General features: G+C 41.4%; 1 protein-coding gene across 1 annotated transcript in view; it reads left to right on the forward strand.

Moving 5' to 3' along the window:
* The first annotated feature begins 816 nt into the window (after positions 1-816).
* Positions 817-23,368, forward strand: part of inhbaa (inhibin subunit beta Aa) — a 26,399-nt gene continuing 3,847 nt past the window's right edge. The window contains exon 1 of the mRNA XM_050056504.1: positions 817-1,788. Within this exon, the coding sequence (XP_049912461.1) occupies positions 1,254-1,788 (535 nt within the window). The 5' untranslated portion in view covers positions 817-1,253. The remainder of the gene's footprint in view (positions 1,789-23,368) is intronic.

Raw genomic sequence — 23,368 nt, forward strand, 5'->3', positions numbered from 1 at the left:
GAAGAATCTGAATTGACTGGCGCTTCGGCTGCCCCAACGCGACAAGGCGAGACCGCACAGTCATGAGCCATGATGTCATGTTGACTGGAGCCGAACAGCAACCAGACTAAACAAATCTGTCAGACAGACAGACTGACTGACTGATAGACTGTCAGACAGATGGAGAGGAGAGTCACAGGCAAAGTCCAAGTCATCCAAGAGTTTTCCCCTCAACACGTAACTCATTCACAGTCGAGGGAGGGAGGGAGGGATAAAGGAATCCCAGCTTTGCTCCATTAACAGCCGAACAGAGGGAGGGAGGGGAGAAATAAAGAAAGAAAGAGAGGGAGGGAGGGAGGGAGGAGGGAGGGAGAGAGAAGGTAAAAGTTGGAAGTGCTATGAGTCACGGAGCGAGATGGGAGGAGACTGTAGTGGAGGAGAGAGAGAGAGGGATGGAGGGAGGAGGGAGGGAGGTATAATTATGGTAGGAGGCAGCCAGGGCGAGAGAGAGGAAAGAAAGAAGAGAGCGAGGAGAGAGAGAGAGTCCAGCCCACTCCGGTAAAACCATTCAACTGGTGAGCGAGGGAACGCATTCAACACAGACAGAGAGAGAGAGGAAAAGAGGTAAAAAGAGAGAGAGAGAGGAACTCCCTTCATCTGGGATAACTTAGTCAAACTGCCTCTCGAACACACACACGCTCTGAACACACACTCTGCAGCGACTTCACCCCGGGAACAAGGATCCTCCTGCACTCCAGAGTTTTCCCTTTTCATCATCCATTCATCACATCTGAGAGTTTCTTCTTCTTCTTCTTCTTCTTGTTTTGTTTCTTTTTCTTTCTTTCTTGTGACGCCTCCACATTTTCCAGCCATCTGTCCCTGACAAAAAAGATAAGGATTACTCATTTTCTCTCTCTCTGCATTTTTTTCTTTTTTTTGTCCTCCTCTCTCTTGTGTCTTTGCAGCTTTTTTTCCCTCCGTTTTCGCAGGTGGACTGTGAGCTGAGCTGAACTTTGCAGCTTCCAAACTTCTGAGGAGAGAACGAGAGAGGAGAAAGACAAAGACAATAAGACGGAGAGGAGGCAGAGGAAGGAGGGAAGGTGAATCTTAAACAGAAGACGACTTTTCTTTCATCAACCAGGACTGAATTTTTTTGGTTAGACACTTTCAGACAAAACTCGACTTTCTTCATTTTTTCTGACTCCGCCTGAGCATCCACATCCGGCAGCATCACCAAATCCAGCCTGGCAGCCAGTCAGGTGACTCCTGCCATCATGTCTGTCTTACCTCTGCTCAGCTGGACCGTCCTGCTGCTGGTCCAGAACTGCGGCTCGTTCTTGGACCCGGCGTCCAAACTTCAGCCTCTGCCGCTCTCACTGACCATCCATCCTCACCACCAGCCGCTGCCGGATGCTGCCTCCAGCTCCCACTGCCCCTCCTGCGCCCTGGCCAGGATGAGGAGAAATGAAGGGGGCACGTCGGACGACATGGTGGCGCATGACCAAGAAGACGAGGCGGCCCAGCAGGATGTGGTGGAAGCGGTGAAGAGGCACATCCTCAACATGCTGCACCTCCAAGCCCGGCCGAACATCACGCGGCCTGTGCCGCGCGCCGCGCTCCTCAACGCCCTGCGCAAGCTCCACGTGGGGCGAGTGGCAGAGGACGGCAGTGTGCAGATCGAGGGGGAGGAGGAGGCGCGAGGGCGGGGAGGTCGAGGAGGAGGGGGAGGAGCGGCCGCGGCAGCAGTTCGGACAGGAGACAGCGCAGACGCGCAGGAGACGACGGAGATCATCACCTTTGCTGAGGCTGGTGAGTACAAATGACTCGGTGTGTGCGAGCATCGAGGTCTGCATCAGTGTATGTGGAATGACACGCAAAGAGAGACAAAATGTGTGTGTGTGTGTGTGTGTGTGTATGGACGGTGGCCAAGATGAGGGGTGTGTAGTTACACTTCAGTTGTGCGTGTGTGTGTGTGTGTGTGTGTGTGTGTGAACAAATGGCAGCAGCTCGAGAGTCAGTGTGTAAATCTGCATTTTTATTTTGTGTCATGGAATGTGTTACGTATGTGTGTGTGTGTGTGTGTGTGTGTGTGTGTGTGAGCAAATATTTGCATGTGTTACAGTTTTGTGTATGTGTGTGTAAAAGACAAAAAAGCAGCTGTGTTGGAAATGACCACTCTGTGTGTGTGTGTCCACCACCTGCTTAATTCCACCTGCATACTCACTCAGCCGAACCCGTCAGATATGCACTCACACACACACACACACACACACACACACACACGCACTAACCTCTGTAATCGCCTCCTGCTGTTTTCAAAGAATACCTCATTATCTACTTAAAGTCAGAGTAGATTCATGTGTCACTGTGTGTGTGTGTGTGTGTGCGCGTGTGTGTGTGTGTGTGTGTGTGTGTGTGTGTGTTTTAAAGCAGTAAGAATGCTGGAACTCTTGTCTGACAGACGGTAGCGACAAAGAGCGAGTAGGAGTCCAAAACGAGAGAGAGAGAGAGAGAGAGAGAGAGAGAGAGGAAGGTAGGGAGAAGAAAGAAGTAGTTGTGTGATAGGGCTGGACGGTATGGCAAAGATTTTATCAGGTCAAAAATTTTCCTATCAGTCGATATTGATAAATATCATGATAAATGTCAAGTCATTATTTCTTTCACGTTTAAAGGCTGAAGAAACCACACGGTTAATTGTAGTTTAAACTATTATCTATCATCAGAAGATGACAAACACGTGCTAAACAGTTTATTTCACTATAATCCAAATAATGTCAACTAATAAATAAACAGACAAAAATATCTTAAGACTCTGATGATGTTGTGAGGTAACAGAGAGTCATTAAGTGCCGGTGAAAAATTATCTGACGTAATTGTGGCAGAGTTAGCCTTATGTATGAAAGGTTTATTTACATTATCTTTAGTTGTGTTATATCATTTCATTCTAATGAAATAGCCCAAACTCAGTCACACTAACTTGCTAACTTACCATTAGCAGTAGATACGTCAACCTCTCAGCTACTGCAGCTAACGTTATGTCATTTCATTGTTAATGAAATAGACGCAAGCCTGTCAGGCTAACTTGCGAACTTACCATTAGCATCAGATGAGTTGACTTTACAGCTACCGTAGCTAATGTTATGTCATATCATTGTAATATTATATCAACAAGTCAGTCACGCTAACTTGCTAACTTACCATTGGCATTAGATAAGTTGACATCACAGCTACTGTAGCTAACATTATGTCATATAGTTCAAATAAAATAGCTGCAAGTCAGTCATGCTGACTTACTAACTTACCATAGCATTAGATGAGTCCACTATACAGCTGCGTTAACATTATGACACATAATTCTAATGAAACAGCTAAAAGTCAGTCACTCTGACTTGCTAAATTACCATTAGCACTGGATGAGACAACTTTACAGCTACTGTAGCTAACGTTATGTCCTTTCATGCTACTGAAATAGCCACGAGTCAGTCACGCTAACTTGCTAACCTACCATAAGCACTGGATTTGCCGACTATACAGCCGCTGTAACTGATGTTATATGGCAAATTCAGTCATTTGGTAAAGCTGCGCTATTTTCAGTGATCGTACTAAAAATAACTTTTTGAGCGTTGCCATATGCATTACTGGCATCTCTCATCTTCTTCTGCTACTACTACTACCCCCCCAACACACAACCAATCCCCCCCCCCCCCCCCCCCCCCCACACACACACACATAAATTCACCTGTATGAGCAAAGTACTCCAGTGGAAAAGCCCCCCCACCCTCCCCCCCACAGTGGAAAAGGCAACACAATTTTTCAGTGCAGCAAAATCCTCGTCCTGGTGCTGACTGCTGATGGTTGTGAAATCCCCGTGCAGCACTTTCCACGAGCTCACCTGTCAGTCAGGCAGTGTGGGCGGGACTGTGACGTCTCCTTCTGGATTTTCTGTTCATGCAGTTTGAGTTTCTGTAGGCGAGAGTCTGGAACAGCAGATGGAAAAGATTTTTATGAACTGGATGTGTGCAGACAGGCCGAGAGGAGCAGCTTTCTTTAAAGCAAAACACAGAATGTATTGCTGCTTAAAGAGTTCCTCTCTGTGGATAAACCTGGCGTTAGAAGCTATTAGATCTCCTCTGTTTGATGTAAAATCAGCTATTTCTGCTGCTTTTTCTTTGTTAGATACTACTCAGGATACTGTTCTTACCTGTATTTAAATGATCCTCTCTGCTTACAGGCCCCTACAAACCAATGAGAGCATCATTAGAACCCTTTTAAAACACTTTATGTACGTCAGTGAAGTCTGTTTGATACATTTGAACTGTTTCAGTCCCGTTACACAAAAGATTTTTATTAAAATCAAGAACTTAGAGACTCCTCTAGAACACCTGCAAACATCACTCAGAGGTCCATTTAAATTTTGGACAGATTCTCTACAGAACCCATTAGAAACTTTTTTACCCAAAGTTTTGCCTCTCGTACTGCTCCATCTGTCTGATTGATTGACTTTGTCAGAGGCTGTATGCCTGCAGGCTGCTCAGGACTGTTATGAGTTTTGTTCAGATTTACTGACTTTTGACACCATTTTTGAAGAGAATCCGTTTCAGTGACAGTAAACGTCACCTTAGTGGAGATAACAAAAAGAAGATGTACTTCAAGTTCGAGACAATCAAACCAGCCAGGTGACCAATCACTCAGCTGTTGTAACATGTTTTCTGATCTGACACCTCTATAGTCAAGGAATACTTCACCCCTAAATAATCATTTGTATTCCAGTTACTTACCCAGTGTTACTGTGGATTCATGAGGAGAACTTTGTTTTTCTTGCAGGCATCCACAGTGAAGGGAGAATTCAATTCAACACAACTTACTTAGTGTAATCCAAGTCTTATTTATTCATATATTTTATTTATTCGTCGTATGCTCAGTACTTAACACAAACATGCATTTTCACACACTGAAAAAAAAACAACCTAAAACTAAACTGAAAGTGAAAATAATCTCCGCTCTCTTCAAATCCAGACTCCATTGACACATACAGTAACTTTACCTGGCTGAACATGGGAGCTGCTGGTCTTCCACTGCTTCCACCAGTTAGTTTGTTTGTCTCATTGTGTGACTTTGGTGAATCAGAACAAACCCTTTGAAACACTTAAGTCACACAGTAACACAAATCAAGACAGCAGTAGAGCAGCAGCTCCTGTGTTTAGTGTTGTAAAAGTACTGTTTTTCATCAGTGGAGTCTGGCTTTTGAGTGAGTATAGATTGTCACTTTGCATTCAGTTCCCTGTGGACTGTCTATTTGTGAAGCACTGATCATCTGACTGGATAAATAAGACTTGGATTATACTGCACAAGTTGTGTAAGAGTTTGTAAACAGATGATTTGATCTAATTTTGCTTTTGTTAAACATGGACCCTTTTTACTTAAAGTCAATAAGAATTTTCTCTTTTTTTTTCCGGATTCTCCATTTACCTTGGAGGCATGTGAGAAAAACAAAAATTTCGTACTCATGTACAAATGGTCCTTTTGGGGGTAAAATATTACTTTAAGCTTTGGTTTAAGAACTTACTTAGACACAGAGAAAGATCATGGTTTGGGTTAAGATGTGAAATGAAATCAGCATTGACTGTTGGTAAGAAATGGGAAGTGTTTGATGTTTTGTTGACATATTCATCTACCTTTGTCGTTGCGGTTATTTTTTTAGCTGACTGAATCCTTTTAATGTGCTGTAAAAATTAAAGTCTGAGCTGAAAGAGGTTAAAAAGCCTGCGTCAAGCTTTCAAAAAAGACTTTGCCACTTCTCATAGAAACTGATAAAACCTTGATGTTGTGTTTCTAAGATGTAACGCGGCCCGCCATGAGAATATTTTGCACCCAGCCAGCGATCCTGTGCTTTGTTGGGAATAACTGATGCATTCAGGGACTTCGGTAATTATTTTGGGCAACAGAAATGGTGAGTAAGGGAGTGGAGGGACGACTGGATTCTTGGCGGATACCGAGTGTCAACCTCCGTTTAGCTCCGACACAATATCTATCTGTCCACCGTTTTCTTTCCATCAGCCTATTCTATTTAAATTCTTCTCCTCCGACCCTGTTTATCTTCCCCCCGTAGCTCCCCAACACACAGAGGACAATTAGGCTAATTGAACTTAATTGAACACATCATTAGCGACATTCCACAATCCACTTTCATCTTGCCCTCCCTCTCTGCTGCTCTCTCTAACCTCAGTCTACCCTTCCCTGTTCTGGCAGACTGAATAAACCGGTCATTGTTGGATCTATTCTGGTGGCTGGGTCCGTCTGGGGATTCAAACTAGCAACCCTGCGAAGAGCTTTGGGCCGGTTCACTGGCCTCCGACAACTGAGAGGAAACAGTGGCTCTCAGCAGCGGATAGGAAGACAAAGACGTCTGTCTGATGTGAAAATAAACCATAATTAGCGTGTTTCCTTTCTCTGTTTTCTTTTCTCATGCTTACATTTTTCTTTTCACTCTGCTTCCTTTTGATTCCCTCTTCTCTTGTCTTTTTTCTTGGCCTTAACTCCTGTTTTCTCTCCATCTCCAAGTTTTCTCTGCTGCTTTTCAACTTTTTCTGTCCTCTTCACTCCTCTACCTTTTCTCTCCATGTCTGTCACTTTTTTTTATTGTGACGTGGCTTCACCGTGTTTATAGCGTGTTTATGGTTGTGTCCGTGCAGTCGTAACTGGTTTGAATTTCTGGCGACTCGCTGTAGTCGACGTCGTCCCACCACATCGTTTGGCTCTCCTTTGATGTGTGACCAGCCGCCAAAGATGCTCTATGTCTGAGGAGATGAATCACTCAATAGTAAACAACTAGAGATTGTGTCCAGACCTGCCAAACGCAAACACACAGAGTGACTGGGAGAAATCTGAAGATGCTGTAGATTTACAGAAGATCACACAGCAAAGGAGAAGTGATAGTGATGTTCTGTACTGCAGTGAATGTTTGTACTAACATTAGAGTTTTTGGGATCCTTCATCACCATGAACACACACATTGTACTTTATTTTGACTCAATCCTACATTGGGATAAAACTCAAAAAATTTGCTTGGGGTCGGCCCACTTGACATGTTGCTGTGTTGTGCTATGGCCTATTCAAGTGCTGGAATTTATTATTTACGTGACAACGCCTGAACGCAACACAGGCTCTGCTCCATTAGTGCCGTGCTGCGGGTTCGGGCCCGGCTTGGTTATAAATGTCTCAGACTTGGGTCGGGTTCGGTCAGGAAAATGCCTCCCGAGCCACGTTCTGGTGTGCTCACTTGAGTGTGTGTGTGTGAGTGTGTGTGTGTGCACATTGGGGTGAATCTCCGCCGTGCGCGATACAGAGAGCAGAGGAGAATTGTAAATGCGCGACCATGTAGAGACAGAAATGAAATGCCATCATGTAAATAAGATAAATAACATAAGGCTATTTAGTTTGTTTAATAAAAGGACAAGGTGTAGACTTGTTCTATAGGCCTGGATATGAAGCGTCCGTAGCGCCAAATAATATAACCGTAGATTCTAAGCCAAAATGACGGCGGTCATATTTCAGCAGTGGCGGTGCGCTACTGCTGGTTGCATACAGGGGAAACACTGACCTGTTTTATTTTGTCCAGATTTAAGTAGCTCCTGTCTTCCTGTCTCTCCAGGGTAGAGTTTCCAAAATGAGACATAAATCAGCCATTGTCAGAACAAAATGAGCAATGTTCGTGGTATGTTGAAAAATGCTCAGAGTGAGATGTCGCTGTTTTTCTTTCCTCTCTGCCAGCACGCTGTGTCGTCCCTCTTGGAGGACAGGAAGGCAGCGAGCAGTGGCCTTGCTAAAGACAGGCGAGTTGAAACAGAGAGGGAGGATTGGGTGGGAAAGAGAAGAGAGAATTAAAGATTGAAGTAAACCATCTCAACCTTGGTAACTGTCCCTGAATGACTCCTGCAGACTCAACAGTCCCTCTTCCTCTCTTTTTAAACCACACAGGGAGACCAACATTGACTTTAGATGTGTTCCAAACTGAAACAGAGACTTTTCCAATCCTTCTCTGTGTGAAACTGGTTGTACTGGAAGACTCCCAGTGTGTGTGTGTGTGTGTGTGTGTGTGTGTGTGTGTGTGTTTGTGTGTGTGGGTGTGAGTGTGGGTGTGTGTGTGTATGGGCAGCTGTATGGAAAAAGTGGCTAATTGTTAAATGTTGTTAATGTGTCATAACAGGAAGTTGTTACTTTAACAGTCGTGATAAGAGTTTTCCTGCTGAGATAAAAGAGAACTTCTTCTTGGCTTTTTAATTTCCCTCTGGTCAGTCAGGTCTGACTGATTCTGTAGCTTCTGCCCTGTTTCTCAAAATGTCCATGAGTCAAAGTTGTGAATCTTCGGCTGGTCCCAGGTGATCCACTGAAGTAAACTGCTGTTTTACATATACTTTACTTAATACATATTACTTATTTACTGTGATGATTTCGTCCACACTTCATCCATGGAACGAGAGGTGTGGTCTATAGAAGGTTCCGTGTGTTTTGGTTGGTTTTGTAATTTTGAGTATTTTGAAAGTCATTTTCCTGTCACAGAAACCACTGAGAGTGAGTCTTCTGTTTTGGATGTTATTGTCAAACTGTTGCTTATGTGTCATGTTTTTACTCTCTGTGCTGTTGCCTGGCAAAAGTGTCTGTGTCGGCGGCGTGAGAGTTCCCGCTAACTGCCAGTAGACAGTACCCTTCTATTTTTAGGTTCATAAAATGTACTTGAATTCACAAATATGTAGGATATTACTACAGACATTCTTGTAATCTCACACCACAACATCCGCTGTGACAACGGACGCTGGTCAGACCACGCCCCCAGAACCAGGCGCTGGGCTTTCAAGCCTCGGCTGTATTAAGAGACCTGGATACAGAATTGGAGGTGGGGCCCCATTCATTCCTGTGAAAGTTGTTCGGTGGCACATGAAGCAAAACATTTTCAACTGCCACTTATGAAATTACCCAGATGATTTGCGTTGCTTTGGCATCACTGGGCACATACTGAAGATCTGGTGCGCTAGAGGCTTCCACTGGCTGAGCGACTAACTTCCTGTTAAGCGTGCTGGATCATGCAGCTCTTCAGGACTTTCAAAATGTTATCAGACTGAAAGAATCAAATCCTGATGGTGAAATGAGTTATTTCGTGGGGTTGTGACACTCAAAAAAATATATTTATCCACTGATTTGCAGATGTCTCTTTCACAATGTAAGTCAGTGGGGAAAAAGTCTTTTTGGACCCAATGGCATCATGTGACAGATAGGAGGAGAGCTAGCTAATGTTAGCTGTTAGGAGCTGGTGGCCCAAACTAGCAGCTAATGGAGGTTGTATTGAATTACACAATGATGTGTTTGAGCTATATTCAGTAAAATGATTGTTTGGTGAAGGTTAATTATCATGTTCTCATGATGTGTTCAAATGTAATATTGTAATATGTAGAATTTGGCAAGAAACTTGATAAATACAGCTGTTTGAAGGTGCGTCCCTATTTCTGTCTTGTGATGGTGGACTGCTGAGGTTCAGACTCTATCGATGTTCACAGTTTGGATGTGGTTTCCTTTAGCGTGTCAGAAAGTCGTCAGTGAAACCCGAGCCAAGCAGTGGCGGAGTCTCTTTGGCATGTTGGTATTTGAAGATGTCAGATCGGACAGCTTATCTGCTCTCTCATTATAAATAAAGTGGCCTGGGAACCCAGACAGACAGAGGGAGTTACAAGCTGGCACTTCAACTCCAATTTAGCTCAAAGTTTATTGTCTCGAGAGAGAAATCTGGTTTGTAGATGAGGTCTGAAAATGAAAAACCTGCCACAAAATCACTTTGTTAAAACAATGAAAACACAATAAAAGCTGATGGAAACATGACAGATAAGTGCAGGAGCAGCACAGAGCAGTTGAAGTTGGTTTGATGTTGAAGAGGCAGTCCCTGTTTCCCACAGTCCATCTTGTTTGTTTCTGTCTTTATGTTCGAAACGGAACATCACTGCTGGAATAATTTGACACTGAACAGCAGAAGCACATGACGGAAAAGTTTAACAATGCAATCCTCGTTTTCCTCTATTTTCACTTCAGTTGGATCGCCTTTAGTTTTACATCTTTTAATTTTTAAGACCTTCAGCGACACAAATACTGTTACTTCTCAAACTGATTTGAACCATCTGTTGCAAATTACGTAAATTCACAACCATTTGTGTTTTTTGTGTCTCGTGGCCTCTGACTGTGTCTTTGCATGCAGTCTGAACACCTTCAGGCTGCGGTTTACTTTCATCTGTATTAAACACAGATCTCAGCTGTGATTGGTTACTGTACCTGGCGGGTGTCCTCGCCTGGTTGTGATCCTGTCAGACTGCATGTGAGGGATTCGCTGACCTTAAACGTGATTAAGGCAGCAGCTAACGGTTATTTTCATTACTGCTGGTTATTTTCTCCATAAATCAATTAACCATGCACAGAAAGTTTTAAGAATCCAAGATAACATCTAAAAATGTCTAATTTCATCCAAAAACTGAAAGATATTTAAGTTACTATCATATATCTGAACAAAAAGGAGCCAATTGTCAAATTTGAGAAGCTGGAATCACTAAACTTCTGTCTGTTTTTGCTTGAAAAAGTATTTAAACAATTAAGGAGAGAGAATAACAAGAAAAAACAATTTTTTTTAAGATTATTTTTTGGTCTTTTGCCTTTAATGTACAGGACAGAGTGAAATGGGGTGAGAGAGAGAGCGGGGGGTGACATGCAGCAAAGGGTTGCAAGCCGGAGTCGAACCTGCGACCGCTGCAGCGAGGCGTCGCCTCTGTACATGGGGCGCCGGCACTATCCACTACGCAACCGACGCCCCAGAAAAAACAATTTTAAGTAATATATATCACCATGAAACATCCCTAGCTGATTACTTACTATAAGACAATTATTTTTTGTATCACAAGTTTTCTAAATTTTGTTTAAATATGAAAATGATGCATCATCTAATTAAATATTTGCCGGTTTGCATACATTTGCAGAACAGAAATCTGAACATTGGACAAAGACAGGTTCAAAATTCTTGTTTCATTTTGTTGACATATTAGAGTCAAAGGTTTTTAGAGAGGGTATTTAGAATATCTTTTTTATCACTCCATTAATTAGTAAATACTGGCAACAGCCATAAAAACAGAATAAAAAAATCAGTTTTCAAGATGTTTTTTAAGGTTTGAAATGTTCTATAAATCAGGCTCTGAATGATATATGAACCAACTCCTCTGTAAAAACCTTCACATATCAATAGGAATGAAACTACTAAACTGTGGTACCTGTAAGTGCTACTGAAGTGTAGATTCAAAACTCATTTTAAGAAAAGAAGCGGCACAGATAGAAAACGTCATCATTCATTTTTAGAACAAAAATACAACACTAGGGTAAAGATTTTAACTTACAGGTGTCACCTGAAACTTCCCCAGTTGATAACTTACATTAAGAAAACTTAAGAAATCTTTTGTATTACAAGTTTTCTGAAATGTTATGTTTATATATGTATATACAGATGAGGCATTATTTCAAATTTCCAGAAATAGCCCAAAATCTCAAAACTGACCAGTGTATGAAGTGTACTGTGTTTTCACCTGAGGTATCTCACTTTAATCAGTTGTCAAAGTAGTTGTAGATAAATGTTCTTTTGATCAACTCATCATTGCGTCTCTCTAATGTTTGGTCCAGAAACGGTCAGAAAATGGTGATGAATGTTTTGTTTTGGTGGACCAATATTCCAAAACTCAAAGAGATTCAGTTTATTGCAAAGTAAAGCACTGGAGAAGTTAACACCAGCCCCGTATTGCTTCACCATCTGAACATGATGTCCTCCTCTTTTCTTCCTCCAAATCATTTGTCTCGTCTCTTTGCTTTGATCCACCCAAACCAAAAGACTGAAATGACTGAAGTGCCCTACAAAATGAAGAATTTATTTTGAAAGTATGTGTTGTGTGTAGTCGGGACTTTCTCTTTTCTGCAGCTGACGGTGAGCGAGTTTGGCATTCAGGACATTCCTCTTCTCAGATGAGAGGCTGCTTTAATGCCTCCTTACCACTTTTGTTTACCGGCCATTTGACAGCATTACAGAGATTTAGTTTCACATCTCAGGCCGCTCTCTGTGTGTGTGTATGTGTGTGTGTTTACTAACACAGCCCCGCTGACTCACATGTGGTGCCAATAAGGCCGAGCAGGGCGTCGACTCTCGGGATCTGGAGCAGATTTCTGTCCCACGCAGGCGAGGCTGAGCCTGACAGTCCTCACTGAGGGCTTTCACACGCCCACATAAAATTCCACCTTAACTCTGTTAACGTTGTCACCGTTTGCACCAGGATCGGAACACTCTCATGTGATGACTTTAAAGGTGCAGACCAACTTGTTTGGGGGGTTAGAGGAGTCATGTCACCAAAGATTTACTGTGAACCAGTATGTTTGTAGAAATGGCCTTAGTTTAGTCATTAAATCCAGATAAGATTTATTGATCATAAAGGAAATTCTTTTGCCATTATTGCTCAAAAGCCACAACATAAGAATAGAAACAGTACAGTAATAAATGTAAGGTGAAGAAGGAACAAGGCTAACGTGAGTGCCTAATAGACTAACATTTAAAAGTAGATGCATTTGTTTTTTATAAGTAAAACAAAAAAGCAATGTTGCACCTGATATTGACTTTATATACACATTCTTAATTGAACAGTAATGGTTGGTATCAGCGTGTTTGAGGGATTTGCTCATTGGTTGTGTCAGGTATTCAAATTTATTGATAAAGTCCAATATCACAAATCATGATTTGCCTCAGAGGCCCAACATATGACATTCCTCTGTCCTTGGACCCTCACAGTGGATAAGGAAAAATGGTAGAAAACACAGGAATAAACTGAGGAGGGATCCCTTCTCCAGGACAGACAGATGTGCAATAGATGTCGTGTGTACAGAAAAGATCATCATAATAAATGTATAGTAATCCATATCACAAAATAATACATAAAAGGAGGGACAAAAAGAGATCCACCAATCAGGAACCCCCCTGGCAGACTAGGCCTATATCTGCCTAACTAAGGGCTGGTCCAAGCCTAAGCCAGCCCTAACTATAAGAGCCAGCCCTAGTTATAAGCTTCATCAGAAAGTAAAGTTTTAAGTCTACCCAGATTGAAATTGGAAGTTGGTTCCACAGAAAGGCACCTGATAGCTGAAGGCTATGGCTTCTGTTCTACTTTTGGAGACTTAAGTATTTGCATTGAGTTTTGAATGCTCTATGTCCAGGTTTATGGATTTATTAATGATGTGAAAAGATATTTGAAATTTACCCAAAGTTCAGTAAATGGCTCTATTCTTACTTTGTACATTTTCTTTGTTAAGTAAGTAAGTTTTACTACATCTTCATGTTTCGTCTCTAATTTCCTCATAAATGTTCCTGCAGCTTTAAGCCTGTAACAGAAGACGTATGCACGAGCTTCTTCCAGCTCTTTTCCGTCTTGAAGCTTAATGAGTGAAATGTTAAAACAAAAACAATGTCCAATGTAAATGCCTTTACATTAAACTTTAAAGGTACAGGCTGTTCTCATGAACTGTTCGTACTTTTTCCTATGAAAAGTAATGCACCCAAATTCATATATATTCTACATGTTTTGAAAGGCTGTGATCTCGTGATTAATGTGCTAGGAGTAAACAAGGAAGCAGTTGCGAGTGCTCTATAAAGAGGCAGGTTGGGGTGCTTTGTGGGTCACAAAAACATGGACTTTCCCTTAGAGATGCATGTTTGGAACCAAGTGAACTTTGGGTCATTTTAAGGTACGTCCTCACCATGTTTCTTTGCCTAAACCTAACCAAAGTAACTTTAACTGTACGTTAAGGATGTAATGTCATTCGTGCGTCAATAATTCGTAGGATATCATACGAACTGTTGTGTGGGCATTTTCATAGGATATCATACAAAGCATTGTATGAGGACACGCTGACAGGCATAATATACAGGATTGTCAGTTACTGTTTGCAAACATACTCCCTAGTGATTGTAAAAGTGAAAATTAACCCCAGAATCACCCTCATTTGCTATATTTGTGTTTTCTTGCCACTTTGTATGTGATTTTCATAGCTTCCTCTGGGATGCTTACGGTCTGGCACCTGGTTGCTCCGTTTTATAAAGTTCCAACCTCACCTGTGCACTGTGCTTGAGCACTGTGAACGTCCCAAACATAGGAAAATAAGAAGAAAATACAGGGCAAATAAATACACCACCACACACTGAGAGTGGGTCATCAGTGATGACTGAGAGGGATTACTGCTCAATGAGCTGATACATTGTATTTTAAAGGTAAACCTTTAGGCGTATTTAAACTCCTGCAGGCAAACATGAAGGTTGTTTCTGAAACATTGTTAGGAATCAAACCTCTGACATCTTAAATACAAACTGCATGCTGTGTGTGTGTTAAAAGGGGGGCTGGAGAGGTGACCCAGCCCGCTGATCCCTCCTAATGTAAACTAACTTAACTAAAAAGACAGAAGAAAGGGTGGACTGTCATCCTTTTAATAGTAAAGAGGAAAGAAAGATCCTGTGGTGCACTGTAAAAAATAAAGACTGCTGCTCATTGTAGTTTTCAATCAAACAAACAGGAGGAAAGACTGTGTTGGAGACTATTTCCAGCTGCAGATTATCCACATTTGGTGCTCTACTGAGTATTTGTGTTAGCAGGACAGTGTCTGTGGGACAGAGTCAGATTAAACTACAGTGCTTGTTCATGGCTGCAGGCTGTAATGGTTTTAGTGTCTTTTTTTTTTTTATTTGAGGGGTTAAAACAGTTTTTGTATGGTGTAAGTTTGAAGTCCAAAACACACCGGCGGCGTCACATGATGGCGGCGTCATTGACGTGAGTCAAGTGCCGCCCCCAACACACACAGAAAGCGTTGCGCTACAGTGCGTCAACCAGAATTCTATTGCACACTCCACTCCACTAGGTGGCGGCGGTGGTAGTTGCCAACCGCCAATTAGAACAAAAGACGGGGAAGAACGCAGGACAACAATCAGACAACGACGGTATCAATGTGGGTTACTACTAATGTGCTACTACGGGAGCTGGGAAATACAACATAGGCTTTTCTCTGAAAAAGAAGAGCTTTTTCAAGGGTGGCCACGCTGGAAAATAGGACAATAGCGGTGTGGGTTTGTAAATAGAGAATAATGAGGGCGTCTGTTTTGACGCGCGTCGTACGGCGCCGGTGTGTTTTCACCTTTAGTGTGAAGGGTAAAAACAGTTTTGTTCGGTGTAAGTTAGAATAGAATAGCCTTTATTGTCATTATGCATTCCTGTACAATGAGACAGGAGAGCTACTCCTTTAATGTGAAGGGTTAAAACAGTTTTTGTATGGTGTAAGTTTTAGTGTGAAGGGTAAAAACATTTTTGTTCGGTGTAAGTTTTAATGTGAAGGGGTAAAACCGTTTTGTACAGTTTAAGTTTTAATGTCAGGGGTAAAAACATTTAATTTTTTTACAGTGTAAAGAGAACCCTTCAGTGTAAATGGACAGACTGAGAGCAGACTGAGCTGTAGATTAACATTGCCTTTAAACTGACAGGAAGGAGCATTTGGACAGGAAGTGGTCATACGTTGATCTGTCACGCTTGTCACGTAGTGCACCTACAGCTTCCTCCTCTCATTCATCTTCTCTGAGTGAGACTGACACAAATTGGTGGCTTTCTTTCTTTCTTTCTTTCTTTCTTTCTTTCTTTGTGTGTTTCTTTAATTCGTTTCTTTGTTCTTTCATTCATTCTTTTGTTGGTTCATTTGTTCTTTCATTCTTCTGTTCGGTCTTTCTTTGTCATTTCTTTCACTCTTTCTTTTGTTCTTTCCTTCTTCTAGTCATTCTTTCTTTCGTTCTTTTGTGTTTCTTCTATCATTTGTTCTTTCATTGTTGATTTTGTTCTCTTCCTGTTTTCTTTCATTCGTTTTTATTCTTTTTTGTTCTTTATTTCTTTCTTTGTCTTTTTTCCTTTATTTCCTTCTTTGATTGTTTGTTTGTTTCTTTCTTTCTTTCTTTCTTTCTTTCTTTCTTTCATGTGTTTGTTCATTCTTTCATTCTTTCTTTTGTTGGTTCGTTTGTTAAGTCATTCTTATTTAATTCTTTTTTTGTCCTGTCTTCCTTTCTTTCCTTGTTTCTTTCTTCCTATCACACGTTTTTTCGTTCTTTCCTTTGTTCTGTCTTCCTGTTGTCTTCTGTTCATTTTTATCTTCTTTCTTTCTTTCTTTCTTTCTTTCTTTCTTTCTTTCTCTTTTTTGTTCTTTTTTCTTTGTCTTTCTATCTTTTTGTTCTTTCATTCTTTCTTTCTTTCTTTCTTTCATTCTTTCTTTCTTTCTTTCTTTCTTTCTTTCTTTCTTGCTCAGCCTGTTGAACGCAGCTTATCCACTGAACGAGGACTTAGGATGGACAATAGAGGACACACACAGGGACACTGTATAAATGTGTGTGTGTGTGTGTGTGTGTGTGTGTGTGTGTGTGGATAGAGTATAATGTGTGTCCAGAATCAGCAGTGGTCAAGACTCTTCTCGGCCTCCTCAGAAAGGCAACACCCACTAACACTGAATCTTCCATGGTGTGTTCAGGGGCCGGTTGCACCAACTGGTCTTTACTAAGCCTGGTCGTAACTCCTAAGACGGTCTTTGTTAAGACCAGTCTTAAAGAGTGGACTTACGCCGGTTGCACCAACAGGGCTTACGCCTGGTCTTAGCTATGCTGGTTTTAGCTGTGCGCATCCATGTGAATGCCCCCGGAATGCCCCACGCGGCCTGCCTAGAGGAGCGCAGTGACGTTAAATGACGCGCCGCTGAATCATCCCGTGTGCTTGACAGATGACAATTGACAGTTGACAGCCCCTCTCATCTGTGCTGACAGTTTATTTACAGTTTAAGATTTGAAGAAAACATTAAGGATCAACAAAAAACTTTACTGACACTGAAATTAGAAAATTAATCAAGCTGTACAGCCAGCAGAGAGACGTATCACAAATAAGAAAAAACAGTTGGTATGGACAGAGATAACGGGGCACATCAATACGTGTTGAGACTCTGGCTGCCTTCATACAGAGGCTGACATGAGGAAGAAGTGGAAAGATCTTCTCAGCAAGGCAAAAAATACATCTCCTCCAAAAAAAATCATCCAACTGGCGGGGGTCCTCCCCGAAAACCTCAATTTACAGTGACATCATTGTTGACGTATTTGGGGAGGATTCCCCTGCCTGGTGGGAAGGCTGGTGGTAGTGCTGCGTTGCAGCCCAACACAAACTGTAAATCCGGTGACAGCTCTTCAATAAGTTCAAACAGATCTCTCCTACCGAATTGAAACCTCTCAATCAGCTCCTCGTCATTATATAGGCTATGTCCAATTGCTTCTGTCCCTAATTACCCTCTCCCGTCTAAATGCCCGCTCGTATACAGACGGTGGATGAGACGTGCCATAACCAAGTTGCGCTCTCTGCGCTCTAGAGTGCATGAGCGCAGCTTGATAATGACCTTACGCCTGCTCTTGACTAGGCGTAAGATTTATGCCCGGTCTTAGTGAGAAGAAGGCTTACGCCCTGTTGGTGCAACCAGCGTAACTATAAGGTCGGACTTAGAACGCCAAGTTACGACCGACTTAGCTTAAGACCAGGCTTAAGACCAGTTGATGCAACCGGCCCCTCAACAGCCCATAAAACGACGAAGAGTTGAGTTTTGAACGTGATGGCTGCAGGTTAATTACCTGCGAAGTAACGTCTAGTCATGTGATCAGTTTATTACCTACAGGTAGATCAATCAATCAATCAATCAATCAATTTTATTTATAAAGCCCAATATCACAAATCACAATTTGCCTCACAGGGCTTTACAGCATACAACATCCCTCTGCCCTTTGGACCCTCGCAACGGATAAGGAAAAACTCCCCAAAAACCCCTTTAACGGGGGAAAAAAACGGTAGAGAANTGGAGCGTGGACTGGTGGCTGGAGAGGTGCCAGTTCACCTCCTGGGCACTGCCGAGGTGCCCTTGAGCAAGGAACCCCCAACCGCTCGGGGCGCCTGACCATGGCAGCCCCCTCACTGTGCATGTATAGGTCCTGTTTGTGCATGTGTGTGTCTTTCAGACCTGTGTGTAATTGACATTGAATTTCCCCTCAGGGGATTAATAAAGTAAAATAAACTAAAAAGTATACATGTGTGCCAATAGTCATATGTGTATAATAACAGTAGAAGTATGACTAATGACTAATGATGGCAGCAGCAGCAGGAGGCATCTGGCAGGACCACGGCAGCAGCACAACCACACACGTCACGCTGTCCAGGCACCGCTGCGATATGAGTATGTATCTATGAATAGATGAGGATCAACTGAATGCACCATTAGACTACTGATCATCATGCAGTGCATTGTGGGACTTTGAGGCCTTAAGAAGGCTGCATGTCTCAGAGATGATATAAAGATATGATATGATGAAGTGGGGGAGTCTGAATTGAGACAGAGACTGCAAAAAGTAGGCAGCTTCATCAGGGCTCTGACTCTGCAGATGCAGCTGGTTTGATATGAAATGATTCATGCTAATTTGTTTGCTAATTTGTAGAAAAGGTAAACTAAAAATGGTGGGATTTGGTAGACGTAAGATATTGTTTCCAAAACTCACAGTATGTGTGTGTGTGTGTGTGTGTGTGTGTGTGTTTGAGGGGGATTACAGAGGATTTAAAAAGATTGATCATAAACTCAGAGTCCTTTTAACAACATACCGATCAGTGTTTGCGTCTCATGTTGGCAGGAGCTCTTGTTTAGCTTTGTTAGCTACTTAGAGAGGCCGCCTCTGATAAATCAAACCAAAGTCATAATACGCCCCAGGGGCTGATAGGAGAATTAGGAAATGTTTGGAGGCTGTTGCCGATGAGGATGATGATGATAATGTTAGGCTCAAATGTCAGTGTATCGTTCTTGATTTCTGCATCAGAGATTTGAGCTTGTGTCGAAAGCCACTGCTGAAAATCTTTTCTCTGTGAGGAGCGACACGCTGAGAAATATCAGACAGAACTGAGACAACGTCAGTGATGATTTTAGATGGATGTTTGCATTTGTTCAAGGTGGACATTAAGTGATCTTAATTGTGTTTTTGATTGCTTAAACCACCTTTGTAACAGGATAAACTGGGTTTGGATGGCCATAACTGATTTTGGGTCAGCATAAAATGGGTTTGGATTAGCTAGTTTTCAATGTTCTGATTTCGAAGGTCTAAACTGTGATTTTGGTGGTCTTAACTCGTTGTTCAATGGTTTAAAATGGGTTATTAATAGCCTAGATGTGTTTTGATTGTGTTAACTGTGTTTTGATGGTCTAAATTAAGGTTGTTATTACAGAAAAAAATAAAATAAGGTTTTGATACACTTAAACTGTGCATGGAATAGCTTAAACTGGGTATTTCATCATCTAAAATGCTTTTTCCTTTTTTTTTGGTGGTGGTGGTTCACATTACATATATGATGATCTAACTGGGCTTTCTCTTGTCTAAATTAAGTATTTGAAGCTTAAACTGGGTTTTGGATAATCTAATCTGGATTTTAGAGGTCTAAAGTCCCAACCCAGATACGGTTTGTAAAAATCCAATTTTGGACATTTTATGGGCAGAACTTGGTATTTGATGGTATGAAGTTGGTATTTGATGACCTTAACTTGTTTTTTGATGGTGTAAACATATGTTTTAGATGGTATTAACTTGGTATTTGATTGTCTGTTTGATAGTCTAAAATGGGCATGTAATTTTAAAATAGTAAATGATAGTTTCTTGTCAGAATTCCCTTCAGTAAATCCTGCCCCTGGCATTATCAACCTCCATACTTGTTTTATTACTTTTTTAATCCGACAGGAGAGTTGATGTAAAGTAACAGGAGAACACTGATCTGTAGTTTGTGTGTGTTTGTATGTGTGTGTGTGTGTGTGTGTGTTTCAGTCTACTTCCTCTCTGCTGTGTTGTCCAAACACAGAGACTGCATGACGAACTGTGTCGGACAATGCAGACGAGGGCCAGAAATCAGGTTTTATGAGTTGTTAAGACATCAGTTTGTAAAGATCAGTCTTCTGTAAATGGAGGGGGATTACAGGGAGAGAGAGAGAGAGAGAGATGAACTGTGAGGAGAAGACTTGCAGAGGTCGGACAGACTCCAGGAAACATAAAACTTCTTACAAGTCTGAGTGTAAATGAGCTCCTGGAACTTGTTGTTTCTTACCTGCTCTGTTGACTCTGTTTTCCATGTTTTAACACATTAAGTACAAGTTAGACAAACTTGTATCATGAACATGTTTTCTGTGTTGGGCCTCATAGTTCCAGTGAAGTAATGATTTAATGCTGCAGCATGCAATAATATTTTAGACAAGTTATGCACAGTGATGGACGATCATGTGATGTATGTGGCAGGTTGTTTCCATTCAGCTGAGGGCAGGAGTTCATGAGAAAATGCAAAAACTATTCATTATTCACTATTTATGTTCTGTTTTAGAATGGGGCATCTCTGCACTAGTTTTTCTTTACATTTTAGGAAAATCTGTCAACATGTTTTTACACTATCCTGCTAAAAATACAAACAGGATACAGCTTGTACAAAGAGACAAAGGATTAATATCAAGTCTGTCTTGTGGCCAAAAGTATGTGGACACCTTTGTTCACATACTTTTGTTGTTTGTTTTGTGTTCAGAGCTGAAACAATTAGTTGATCAATTTTGAGAGCATTACACATTACACATACACATTTTGTAGATCAACAATGCCCAAACTTCACAGATTTCAGCTTCTCTGATGTCTTCTTTATTAGTTTGTCTTTGTTTTTTAGACAAAACTAAATAAATTGTGACTCTAGGAAATAATGACAGATATTTTCACTATTTTCTGATATTCTGTAAACCAAACAAATCATCCATTATTTGAGAAAGTAGGTAGTTGTTGGTTGTAGCTCTGTTTGCATTCAAGGAGCTTTCAACATCTGAGATGAGTGACCAGTAAAAGCCTCGTGAGAGCTGAGCTGTTGAATACTAACAAAATAATCACTTCACTCAAATGTTACACTCCGGTACAGTAGGAGAAACTCTTTAACGATTTATCCACAAACATGTAACAAAGTCTCAGAGAGATAACCTCAGTGAGAAATTACAGGGAATACATTTTTGGCTAACTTTGAGTTTAAGCAGCTGATGCATTCACTGTCACATGTCAGGCCGATTTTAAAGCTAGCAGAATGTGCAGCAGCAGCAGCATAGCAGTGCAGCTCTTCTTTAATGATTCTTCAGACAGATGTGTGACACAACTCAAAGTGAACATGTGAATGTAAATCACATTGATGCAACAGACATCTGTCGACAGCTCGTCTGTCATTACAGCCATAATAACCAGCTCTACATGAGCTGTCTTTAGTGTGACTGCACTCGCTGTTACAGCTGCTGCTAATGTCCTGTTAGCATTTCCTCTGACTGGGAGGAACTTTCTAAAAATGCTGTTCCCTTCAGGAACACTTCTTCAGTCTCTAAACCAAAGCTTATAACCTGTGGTGGAATGTAACTAATTTACTCAAGAAAACTGAGTACTTTTGTCTGGCCCCACTGTCTATTCCACTACATTTATCTGACAGCTTTGGTTACTTTACTTTAGATTTAGATTTTTACACAAAAAACGTATGAAAATGCACAAGTCCAGCTAAAGCCATTAGTCCATTGATCAAACAGCGTATTAATGAAAATGAATGTGTGAACTATTTTGATGATTGAAGTCATTTTTTCCTGTAAAATCTTTTCATGGTTCAAGCTTCACAAACTTTCCCCTTGAATAATGTTAACAATTGTAATGTATTATTAATAAGTGTAAGGTTAAACAAACAAACATTGTATAAAAGGGGGTTTTGATGGGCTAAGCATGATTTTTGATGTATAAACTTGTTTTCTGATGGTAAAGGCTTGGTTTTTTGCTGGTATAACTTGGTTTCCTGTGGTATGAATATGGTTTCTGATGGTATAAATTTGGTTCTTAACGCTGAAAGCTTAATAACCGTGATGTTTGGACTGCTAGTTGAACAAATCAACAAGAGGCCACAGTCTGTCCCAGCATGCACTAAACCAGTTAAGAATGTATTTACATGACTTTCCAACTTCACCAGGCTTCTCCTCTAGCTAGCATCATTATCAGTGTCAAGTAACAGATTGGAGCTTTACGCTGCTGCAGGAAACTTTGTTTTAAAAGCTGCAGGAGTTAAAACAATGACTCTTCTACTTCTTCTTCTTCTTCTTCTTCTTCTTCCAGCAGCTTGAATCAACTTCACAAACACTATTCTAAGAAACAATGAATGAACAGAGCTTTTATTTTTTAATCTTACTGAAGTGGTGGTGATGTAAGTGAGATAATCACCTCTGAATTGTTGGTTAAACGGCGTTAATGGACTCGCTAAAGTGCCGGCCGCCTCCACACACACAGACAAGCCGCCCGTTCACACCGTTTAACAGAGCATCACTGCTGCTGACATTCATAAACTCCCAAATCGTGACTTTGATTTTCTGTATGGACGCCTACAAGCGAGAGACATTACAGAGAGAGGAAGAGAGAGAGAAAGAGGACAAGGTGATGCAAAGATCTTATGTAACACTGGTGGATGGTAATTGGGTCCTCAAACCAGTGATTAGCTCGCTGCCTGGCCTGAAGGTTTCAAGGAAATGTAAAATACAGGTCTGGACGTGTGTGTGTGTGTGTGTGTGTGAGTGAGAGAGAGAGAGAGAGGGAGAGAGAGAGAGAGAGAGATAGTTTGCACTGAAAAACATAAGACTGACTTTGACAAAGAGTGTGTCTCTGTGTGTCAGGACACAAATTCAGCCAAGAAAAGTTAGTATGTACAAGCGCTTTCAAATCTGTCACATCAAATCCAGTAAAAAATTAAAGACCGACAATTAAAACGGACCACTGAATTTATTACAAAAAATGTTTTATGACAGGTTGGTGAAACAGACTCCAGAAAAACAACCATCAGAGAATCAATTTAGCCTGATACATTACATTACATTAGTAGTCAGCAGTCCCTCTGTGACAAGAGCATCAGAAAATTTCAGATTTTTGTCATGTAAAACGTCTTTATTAGTGTTTTTACCACTTTTAGAGAGGAAACCTCTGTGGATAAGTCAGCTCCTGGTAAAAACCTCCTGAACAATGAACACTGAAGGAATTCTAACCAGAAGTTAGGGATGGGCGATAAATCGATTTTAACGATTAATTCGAATTTGTAGTTTAGGTTGTTTTGTTTTAATGAAAATCGAGTTTCTCTTTAACATCCGCCACCGACGCTCCCCGCTGGGCTCCCATAGTTCAGAGTGGGCTCATCCCCCCCCCCCCCCCCCCCCCCGCCCCCCC

This window comes from Epinephelus moara, chromosome 11, assembly GCF_006386435.1.
Source record: "Epinephelus moara isolate mb chromosome 11, YSFRI_EMoa_1.0, whole genome shotgun sequence".
NCBI classification, from domain to species: Eukaryota; Metazoa; Chordata; class Actinopteri; order Perciformes; family Serranidae; genus Epinephelus; species Epinephelus moara.